This window comes from Lepidothrix coronata, unplaced genomic scaffold (assembly GCF_001604755.1).
Source record: "Lepidothrix coronata isolate B3197 unplaced genomic scaffold, Lepidothrix_coronata-1.0 Scaffold33, whole genome shotgun sequence".
NCBI classification, from domain to species: Eukaryota; Metazoa; Chordata; class Aves; order Passeriformes; family Pipridae; genus Lepidothrix; species Lepidothrix coronata.
In genome coordinates this window covers 2,268,676-2,279,352 of record NW_016690213.1, presented here as the reverse complement: position 1 = coordinate 2,279,352, position 10,677 = coordinate 2,268,676, and the positions used below count along the sequence as shown (strand labels likewise).

The following is a 10,677-nucleotide window of genomic DNA, read 5'->3' as shown; positions in this document are numbered from 1 at the left end:
AGGTATCAGGAAAATGATGTGCCTGCCTTGTGAAAAAACAGTGGAGAAGGAGAGGATGTCTCAACAACCTCACCAGGGCAAGAGTTCTAACAAGGCAGGACCATTGGCTCTCTTGTAATTTGAAGATTAACATTACTGTATGTAGTTATAATGCTACAAGAAACAAATCCTAATAGTGTATGTTCAGAAAGAAGCATAAGGAGTATGGAAAGTTGGCCTATTGAGTATTTTATAATTTGCATTATAAAAAGCAGAGGCATAAGAATATTTTGCAATCGTGTTACTTAAAACTGAGAACAATTCTCTTTTGCAAATGTAAATACTCAACTTGGTTAAATCAAGACAATCACAGATAGACATTTTTTCCCAAATCTTTGGCTGTATTGCAATGGTTGTTTCAATTTGTAATCTCCAACTAAACATTTCCTATCCATGGATTAACAATATATTTACTGACTTGTGTCTTTTAACAGTATTTATCCAACATAACAAAATAAACTGCAATTTGTTATACTTTTTTTTTTACAAAACATTTTATAAATATTTTTACAAAATGTATACAAAGCAATTTCAAGTGAGACATACTTTACAAATGAAGGTATTTAAGCAAATAAAGTCCATACCACACTGACAATAAGTGACACATCCTCTTTAAGTGAAGTCAGTCTGTAAGGCCTCCCTACTCTAACAGATAAATTATACTAAAATCTTCAAAATGAACATAGTTTTCTTAATTGCCAGTTTAAAATTTGTTTTACTATTAGGCAGTATTAAATAACATTGAAATCACAATGCTGATCCAGCAAAATAATGAAAACATGTTTAAAGTCATGCACATTCACAATACTTTGCTGGACTTGAGCCCATATGATTAATAAACTTTTTTTTAAGCACCACAAAAATACAATTCTTTCATTTACTGCTTCATCACGTACCAGAATTCCTTTAGAATTGAATTCAAAGGAGGGAACAACAGGACATTAACAAACTAAGATCAATCTTGCTAGGATTGTTCAATGGGTTCCTCTCACAAGCAGTTCAGAGAAATGTGTCTGACCAAATCAATCACGATTACTTTTTGTAATTTGCCATTTTTTATATGCCATTTCCCCCCCCTCCCCAAATGAGATCCAATAGAAGACACATAGTCTGATACTTCAATTATGTATTTGCTGTAGAGAGGCTGGAAACCCCGCATCCATTTTGAGGTGGTACAAAAAGCAAGGGAATTAATGAATGTGCAACTTCACTTTTTTTTCTTCTCTATAAAAGAAAAATTTAACTGGTTAACATACAGCTGTGAAACTTACTGCTCTCCTTCCAAGATAGTTTAGAATGGTTAAATTTCCAAAATGATAAAATAAAATATGCATCAGGATACACAGCCATGAGCATATTATTAAATCTAAAAAGGCAATAGGTGAAGACTATATTGTCAGTTTTGCCAATAAGAAAACAACTAACTGCTTGAGAGTCTATTCTATGGACACCCAACTAAAAATTTAAAACTGGCAATACTTCTTATTATATTGAATATGTTATACAACACTTGGGAATGTTGGGTTTTTACAAACAGGTACTTTATAATTGGCACAATTTTTTTAAATGGCAATTAGTAACATACAAAAATCAGTATTTCCATTCATGTTGAAGGGGAAATGAATTTTAAGGAAGTTCATCTTTCTCACATTGCTTTCTAGATTTGGTTTCCTTTAGTGGTCAGACAGTGGACTGTAGTTCAATACTGAGTTGCACTGAAATCTTCTACTATCACAAGGATCTAATTCTGCTTTCTTCTGTGCTATTCAGATGGACTGAATTACACGACAGCAAAACCTTTTGTTTTCTCTCCTGGCAATCTGACTGACAACCACAGCTTGTCACAACGAGCCTCTATCTCATGAAAATCATAATCAGCAAGTCTGAAAAATGGTTGGTAATTTTTCTAAGAAACTGTGGAGAAGTTCTGGGGAAGAACATGAGCATACCTTAAAAACCACAAAAGCTATATCCTCCTGAGCAGACATATGTACTGCACGCACGTGACAACTGTCAGCGCGCTTATGTGCATAAAAGCACTCATGACCAAAGTAAACTAGGACAAAAGCAGCATGGGCAGCAAAAAAAAAACCAAAAAAACCCAAAAAAAAAGTCATAGATTAAAATAAATAAATAAAATAATAAGATTCTATCTTAATAACATGACAGCAAGCCAGATACAAACCATGCAATGGTTTCACTTGGCTCTACAATATGAATTAATAATTACACATTTTTTTGATATGTTTAAACAATGGGATTGCTGATCAACTTTGGTCTGTACATATCTTGATAATTATGACTGCTACGGTGGATGATTTAACATTCTCTGACAGCAAAATAGCAAAAAAAATCAAAAATAAACACTGGCCTTTAAATTTAATCAGAGTAAGGCTAACGTCCTCTTAAAATATAAGCTACAAATACAGTTTTCAAATAAAAGTGCTTTTGACACTTGGTCTAAAAAAAACAAACAACAAATAAAAAAAAAAGAAACATTTATACCACTTCAGAAAGACTCAAGGCTGACTACATCCAATTATAAAATGCAAAATCTTTTCCTCAAGAGTTAACATATATATGTATTATATATATAAATTCATGGCTCTCTCATGGCCTCATCCTGTACACTTTGCCATTTACTGGCTTCCATTCTACCTTCCTTAGTCAAGCATTTATTACTTCATATCATGCCACTGTGACTAAGATCATATAATATCATCCCACAGACTAAAGTTACCCACTACAAATATATCATCAAGTACTAGTTTCTGCTCAGAAAGCAATAGAAAAGCACTTAAAAGTTTAAATTATGAAGCCTTGTAAACACACTGATGATTTCCTTCCAACTCAAGAATCCTAGAATACAGATTCATCAACAAAGCAAATAATCACTTCTGAATAGAGGTACAGTGGGTTTTCCAGAAAAACTAAAAATTTGATGATTTGTGGAAGAGAGGGTAGGGGAGAATTGTTGCTTCCATCACTCTTTAAAAACATTTTCTTAATAAATATATCCTTTCAAATGACTGTGATTGTCAGTATATTACCGTATTATATAGGGCCTAACGACCTGCAACCTTGTTTTATGTTGCAGCACTGCTCAATTAAAAGCGCTATCATAATAATACTTGAAACAGTAAGGCCCTAACAGACTGCATTCTAACAAGGATTAACTTTACTTGGATATCTCACTGTAACCACAATGAGTATTGCTCTCAAACACAGAACAGAATCTAGTTTAGAAAGGTTAACCTTAAATGCATGTCAGGCTGTACTTGTGGTGTCATTCACATTTGCTTCTGCTAAGAGAAACATAACTTGTCCATGGTACTGTAACTATTAACACTCTAAGATACTATTTACAGCTGCTTCTAAAATAGAGTCAGTTTCTACAACACTTTCACTGTGGTCTGGAATAAATTTTTCCAGGCAGTTCTCTTGTGAAGCAATAGGTGAAAAATTGGGAAATTCTAATTCAACGGAGCCGCTACTTGCCGCCTCGTTTTGTGGCTGTCTCCCAGCTTTTTTAAGTTCCAAGATGTTTTTAAATGTAGTTTCTAAACTCTTACTGAGCAGTAAGTCTTGCTGGGTTTCACCAGAGCCTTTCCTGTTATCAGGATGCAAAACCTCATTCTTTGGAGAGCTCCTCAGAGTTTTGTCTTGAAGAGAATTATTACACGTTACCTTTGAGAAAGATTGAATTGTGTTCCTTGATATCTTATTCTGTGTCCCATGACTGCCTCTTGACACAGCTTTTGACAAGTCTTCAGAACTCAAAGAATTCTCAGTGGACTTGGCAAGATCTTTCCCAGTCATCCTTTCTTCAGAAAGGGCCATGTATTGGCTCTCAGAAGAACAATTAGCTTTTTCAAACTTTAAAGCTTTAGTGAGGCTCTCTGATTTTTTAGTAGAAGAAGCTTTTCCTTCTTGTGGGGTCAGAATGTTGTTAGGCACTAGAGGAAGTTTACTGTGATTTGTGGACTCTGCTGAGCTGGATTTTGGTCGATCTCTTGCTTGGGTTTTGGTACTCTGACTTCGAGAAGGTAATGTTTTGCTAGACTGATGGTCACTTTTGCTGGTCTGTGCTTCTTCAGCTGTTTTCTCAAGTTGTTTGGCAGAACAACAAAAATCGGCCTGATAACCATCTGAAAATTAAGTAGCAACATTTTACTAAAATTACCTACACATAAAAATAACTGACATTCCAATATAGCTTCTGAGTATTAAAATGCAAATAACATCCACAGCCTACAGATTTGGGTCTTCAGGAGACGTTCATACACTTAAGCGTTCTGCTGCATACAGTGCAAGAGATTATCACTAAATTAATCACTAAATTAATCAGCATACTAGGCACGTATGTGCACTTTAAAACCAGATTAAGGGCTCTTCCCAGCATTCTCAATATGCAAATATGGTCTCTGGAAGACTAATACTTTCTACAATACATCCTGTGAATATCTTTTAAAATAAGCAGAACTTTTAAACAAATAGTAGCTGTTATCTTATACAAATAATGTGTTTCTAGGTGCTACATTCGACAACATTCTGGTTAAAAAAGGTTGCCATTTAAGTGGCCATGATACTCCAAAAGCAACATTTCATTAAGATGAACGAGAGCATCCATGCTTCATCATAGAGTGGTGTTCTTTCTGGCAGCAAGAAACTCGCGGATTCTTCCCTGCTAGAACTGACATCATGCAGAAGTCATGACTATTTTCAAAAGAAACTCACAAATATTTCTGCCAAACAGGTCAAACATATTTTTTTTTCCCAAAAATAACTGCTTCAACCTTACACTGTCTCTAAATTGTTGGATTTTGGAGTTATGAAAAGTTATCTTGCAACTGCTTATTCAGTATTTTGATTACTGTAATCCACAGCAATCAGTGCCCCACTGTGGCCACAACTATTTTTAAACACTCCACACTTAATTTAGAAGTTAAGCATTACTTACCAGGATCCACAAGTGCAAGACGCTTATCCCGGGTCAGAGATGCCCTTTCCTCCTGGTTAAACATCCTATCAATCATAACCATTTCTGCAGAGGGATTTATCCGCTGCAGGAAAAGGAAAAAAAAAATACATCTCTGTAGTGACTCATATGTTGGTACCAAATCAAAACATCTATTAGTTACTCTTCAGAGAAAAAGAAATTTCTTTCATTAGATATTTATGATGAATATTCACAATTCAACAATCTTCACTCTGACCCAACCACTACTGAAACTTGATCATAAAGTATTACTCACATTTTACGGCAAATTTTATTTGGTAAAGATTTTAAACCAGGGAATTACTATTTCAATCATAAAAACTGTACTTTTTCAGCACTGAGTACACTTACTACTGTATACCACAACTTTTTTTACATCATACAGTATCTTTCTCTTTTAGAGAGACAACCAGCAAAAATCTTGCAATGGGACCACCCTATTGTCTTCCCTACGCTTCTCTTCCATCCTTGTAACTAGTTGGTGTTGGGTTTCATTTTGCTGACAGTGCCTTCAAGCCAGTTGGATCCATCTGTCATGTAAGAAAGCTCACTGCACTAAGTCACAACACAGGCAACTAACTAGTTTCAAACCTGAATGATATGTGAAATAACCCCTTCAAAATTACTGAACGGTATTTGCCATACAACATACCAGATGCCAAAAGAACAAATTTCAAACTCCTTCCCCTCTTTGCACCTGCAAATATTTGATGGTTAGGAACTTTTTTAAGGAACTGATAGATTCCAAAACCGTACTTATTCTAACACTTACAGTCTGTATTCCTGACTCTAAAGTAGAGTGATATGTCTATTAAACTCAAAACTTTTCCAGGCTCGAAAACTAGCATATCTGAGGCCACAATGACATTTCCTGGTCCTTGTAAAATACATTCTTAAAGTAACTTTGTGCATTTTATTTTACCTCATATCTGGGATTGTGAAAGCACTTGAATCAGAAGCATTTCTGATGAAAATATGAGATTCCATCTAGCTTCTAAGGACAAACAATGATTTCCCAAATAGGGATATGATATTGATTCATGATATGAATTATAACATGCCTGGAGGCCTCTAAATAGACATTTTCAACATCATTTCACAGTCCAACAGCAACAAAAACGCACAGAAATCACCTTCCTGACTATCACTGTCTGTTCAGTGCAAGAGCAAAGCAGAAGCAGAGAGCAGAAGCTCATGTGCCTTCAGTGCCTATGGAACTTACCAGTTAACAGCACCATTGCTTAGGCAGTATCTGAAATACAAACTCAGCTCATTTCCCTGACTTTAAGATGTGTGCAGACACTGAAAAATGCAGGTTGGCTCCACTGAGCTTGCTGGTGCAATAATAAGTACACTGGCTATACATGCACCTCCAAAACCTTTACAATATATTTATCATCTTCATAAGGTGATAAACAGTATCAACAGAACAAATTGTAATATCAGTTCTCACCTTCCTGTAGGTGTATATTTTTTTAACAAACTGAATTACATCCAATAAACATGAAGTGTACCTGGGTTATACACCTTACCATTGCATCTTCTATCAGCAAACATCTGTATTTGTTCAGCATAGCCTGTGTCCTCTTCAGAAGCTGTGTGGCTACGGATTCAAATTCACTGTCCACTAGAAAGACAAAGTATACTTTCAAACACTGTTCTTCAGTAACCTGCACAAATTTTAAAATATTCCTTTTCTTATTGGTCTGACATACATTAAGAATCGTCTCAATACACTGCTTACAAACTTACTGCCAATTTTTGAAAAGAAAATTACCTTTTCTTAAGTCCTCCTCTGTTGGCAGTGATCCCTGGCACACGTGGTATGAAAGGAGTCTTTGAACTGCATCATTTAATGATCTGAACCGACTTTTATCTGGTGTCACAGCATGTACCTGATCCTTCTGTAATTGTTGTAGAATACTACAACAAAAATTAATGATATATAATTAACAAGTACTGTACAGAAGTTTTTACACTGACAAAAACTAAAAAATTTAGGTTTCTGCAATAAAATTACAAAGGAAGAATGACTTACAAAGCTCCTTTAGTTAACTGTTTAGCAGCAGGCCTTTTCTGTCCAACTAAATGACCATCCACCTAAGTTCAAAATAAAAGACAAATTACAACATATCCCCTCCTTTGCAAAGCCTATCAGTATTTGTTTCTGTCATTTATCACCAACACTATCTGTAACCAGCACATAGGTATAAACACTTTCAACTATCTCCTCTTCTAATAGGATACTGTATCAACAAAATAGGGAATCACATAAATCAAAGGTCTGAAATGCTGTTTGTAGGCAAATACCACTGTAGTGCATATATATGCTTCACTAGGAAAGAGATTACCAAATTTAGCAGATGAAAAGGAGGAAAGGTACAACTAAAAACTTTTCCAAATAAATTTGCTCTCACGAACTGTCTCTGCATTTCTCAGAAGATGATATTCATATACTCCAAAAAAACCCTTGCAAAGATTCCCAGCTTGTTTGCTTGCTCCCTCCCCCCACCCCAGTGGGGAGAAGAGTTAGAAAAAAGTAAACCTTGTGGGTTGAGAAGAACAGTTTAATAATGGAAAATAATAATTACTATAAAATTGTAATGAAAAAGAGAAAGAGAGGGGAATTAAACCCAGGAGAAACAAGTGGTGCACCATACAACTGCTCAGCACTCTCTCACTGATGTCCATCCTGCCCCCAAGCAGTGATTGGTGGCTCACAGCCAATTCCCCCATTTTTATACTGAACATGATGTTCTACAGCATGGAATACCCCTTTGGCTAGTTTGGGTCAGTTGTCCTGCCTCTGCACCCTCCCAGCTTCTTGTGCACCTCCTCACTGGCACTGCACGGGACACTGAAAATTCCTTGACTTATTGAGTAAGCACTGCCCAACAAATAAAACATCGGTGTGTTATCAACATTATTCTCACCCTAAATCCAAAACACAGCACTATACCCACTACTAAGAAGAAAATTAACTCTATCCCAATTGAGATCAGGACAGACAGGGAAACACATAAACAAAAGTATTCTCTACCTGTATACTCTGTTGAACTGATGTTGATCCTATCACTTTTTCTTGTGGCTGTGCTGTTCCTAGAGATTGCGGTACGATTTTTCCTCCAGAGTCCTGTCCTATAATAAAATGTTAAAAAGACTCTGTCACCCTAAGCAAGAAGAGAATAATTTCATGTACCTATCCTGATAATTTTGAGTTTTTAGGAAGGATATGTCTTACATGCCTAAAAGCATTAGTGCAACTAACCTGTGGAGAAACCGGCTCACACAAATGAAACAGGACTGATATTTTGTGCTGCAAACTACAAAAATCCTCAGACATAAATCACCCCCTACCACAGTACTGCAAAGTAAGAAGAAATTCAAGTATCCTAAGTTTAGTGTCCCAACAATTTACTGAAAATTATACAGTAAATTTTATCAGTATTTTCAATACTAACCCTCCCTCAAGCATATAAACCAAATTTTTCTAGAGCTCATGAAAGTATTTAAACAGCAAGCATATTTTTTCCCCCCTATATTTTTTGGGTAGGCAGACTTCCTCCAACTGCCTTTCTCCAAAACTCAAACAGTATCTTATCAGTCATGCTACGTTACACCTCAAACAAATAAGAATTTATTGGGTTTTTTCCCAAAAAAACACCCAACATACCGTGGTAACTGTAAAGAACTGCTGGGCAGCTTACACATTACAGTACACAACCAAAAGAAAAAAAGCAAGGTAGAGTATAGGACCTTATTCAAAAGAGTTATATATGTACAAAGAGAACAGGAAGGTTACTGAATTTTTCTATTTGACTTGAATATACTGGTATTGTTCTTTTAGTAGCATGGTGTTGCTTGAAAAGCCCAGTATTTTGCCATGGACTATGCATTAACTATTCTAACTGGAAGTGGCACATTAAAAAACAAAGTCAGTGATGACAGCCTGCACAAAATGTAATCACTGTTTTTCTTCCCTCCGTATCTGAAGCAGCCATCACAACAGAGAATCTGGGAGTTTCAGAGAATTTTAGCAGATGTCTGTATTTTGAAAATTACTTATTTCTACTTTCCTAAGCTGAAAAAAAAGAAAAATGAAAGAAGGTACAATTTTGGATTTTATAGAGGGGAGAAATAATTGCTAATTGTGGAGATTCAACTTTTGACTCTAGGAAATGAAGTACCACGGTTGGGAAAAAAATCAAAGGCAACATTCAATACTGAAAAAAATAGCTTGCATTCTTCTAAAAATTAAATTCCAGCAACCTTTAGGACCCTATCAGCATGATCCATCAGTGTAAGTTTGACACACTCTCCTGCTGGAGAAAATTAAGAAAATTATGTTAAAAAGACCTTAGTTGACCTGATAGTGTGTTGCTCAGAAGACTTGTTAGCTGAGGCTGTCTCAAATTATCCTGTGTCTTCGATGCAGAAACTGGTGATGTCTGGTTCACAGCCTTTTTCTGTGCCACATACATAAAATAAATTAAAAAATATTTTAAAAATCACAGTGAAATATTTACTGGAAGCTTTAAGAAACAGAAGGAAAAGGTATTTAAAATTCATCTCTGTGTATACTTTTTTAACTTCAAACTCATCAGTGGTGAAATTTCAGACATCTCAATTTCTCCAAGATCAAGAATTTTATAAAGTAAATCAAAGAGGAATAGAAAGAAATTACACTAACAGTACAAATATATACCAGTTACCAAAGTCGCTTTCACAACAAAAAAAAAAAACCACACAATGGAACAAACCATCCACTGTTCAGCAACTAAAATGATAAATGGTTTATCATACAGTACAATGTTTAAAATGGAAGTACAAACAAACTAAAAAGATTCTGGCAAACAGTGGCATTTGTTCTCTGTAGTTCCCATTTTCAGCTCTGAAATTTCAGCACGGTGAACTTTTTAGCAATAAGAAATATTATGCTTTTATAACTGCTGAAATTCACTGACCCAGCACATAACCTACAAACAAGAAGATGTAGACACGACAAGAAAGTCAGAGAGGCCTCAAATTACTCAAACTACAAAATGTAACAACCTGCACTAGCAGTTTTGGCAAAGACTACAAATGTGGTTCTACAACATGTTTGTCCTTATTTTTTAAATACACATTATTTTCTAAGACATTATTTCATTGCAAATTTTGAGTTTGTTTAAAAAAAAAGAACTATTAGACCTTTGGAAAAAGAAAAAGAAGTAAAATAGTGCAAATGCATTCTCAGACAGTTATCAGAATTTTAAATGATCAAGAACAAACAAACAAAATCAAAAAAAAAGGACAGAGGTGGAATAACTCATTGCTAATCGTGTGAGAAGTCTCTGAGTTAAATACTGGCAGCTGACTTTAGAATATTTTTCTTTTTTTGTCTTTAAACTTTTGACAGTTTGGAAGCTCTCTTATGAAGACACATGAATTTGAGTTGAATATATATCGCAGCTGTATCTACTGGAAAAAACAGACCACTTCTCACCCTAAAAGTAAATTCAGATTTTTTTTTTTAATTATTACTAAGTAGACTTCTTAAAGCAAATTTTTTTTTAATGCTATGCTTTTACAAACTGCTTTAAAAGATTTTTTTTCCAGGATTCTCAGAACCACTTCTTGTCTTTGCTTCAAATTTGAAA

General features: G+C 35.1%; 1 protein-coding gene across 3 annotated transcripts in view; it reads right to left on the bottom strand.

Annotated features, from left to right (window-relative positions):
• Positions 1-359: 359 nt before the first annotated feature.
• The window catches only part of GLTSCR1L (GLTSCR1 like), a 45,613-nt gene continuing 35,295 nt past the window's right edge, over positions 360-10,677 (bottom strand). For all 3 annotated transcript variants that reach the window (XM_017811671.1, XM_017811670.1, XM_017811672.1), the window contains exons 6-12: positions 9,405-9,504; positions 8,079-8,176; positions 7,077-7,138; positions 6,816-6,961; positions 6,571-6,665; positions 5,000-5,102; positions 360-4,187 (exon numbers count right to left, since the gene is read on the bottom strand). In XM_017811671.1, the coding sequence (XP_017667160.1) occupies positions 3,382-4,187; positions 5,000-5,102; positions 6,571-6,665; positions 6,816-6,961; positions 7,077-7,138; positions 8,079-8,176; positions 9,405-9,504 (1,410 nt within the window). In that variant the 3' untranslated portion in view covers positions 360-3,381. The remainder of the gene's footprint in view (positions 4,188-4,999; positions 5,103-6,570; positions 6,666-6,815; positions 6,962-7,076; positions 7,139-8,078; positions 8,177-9,404; positions 9,505-10,677) is intronic.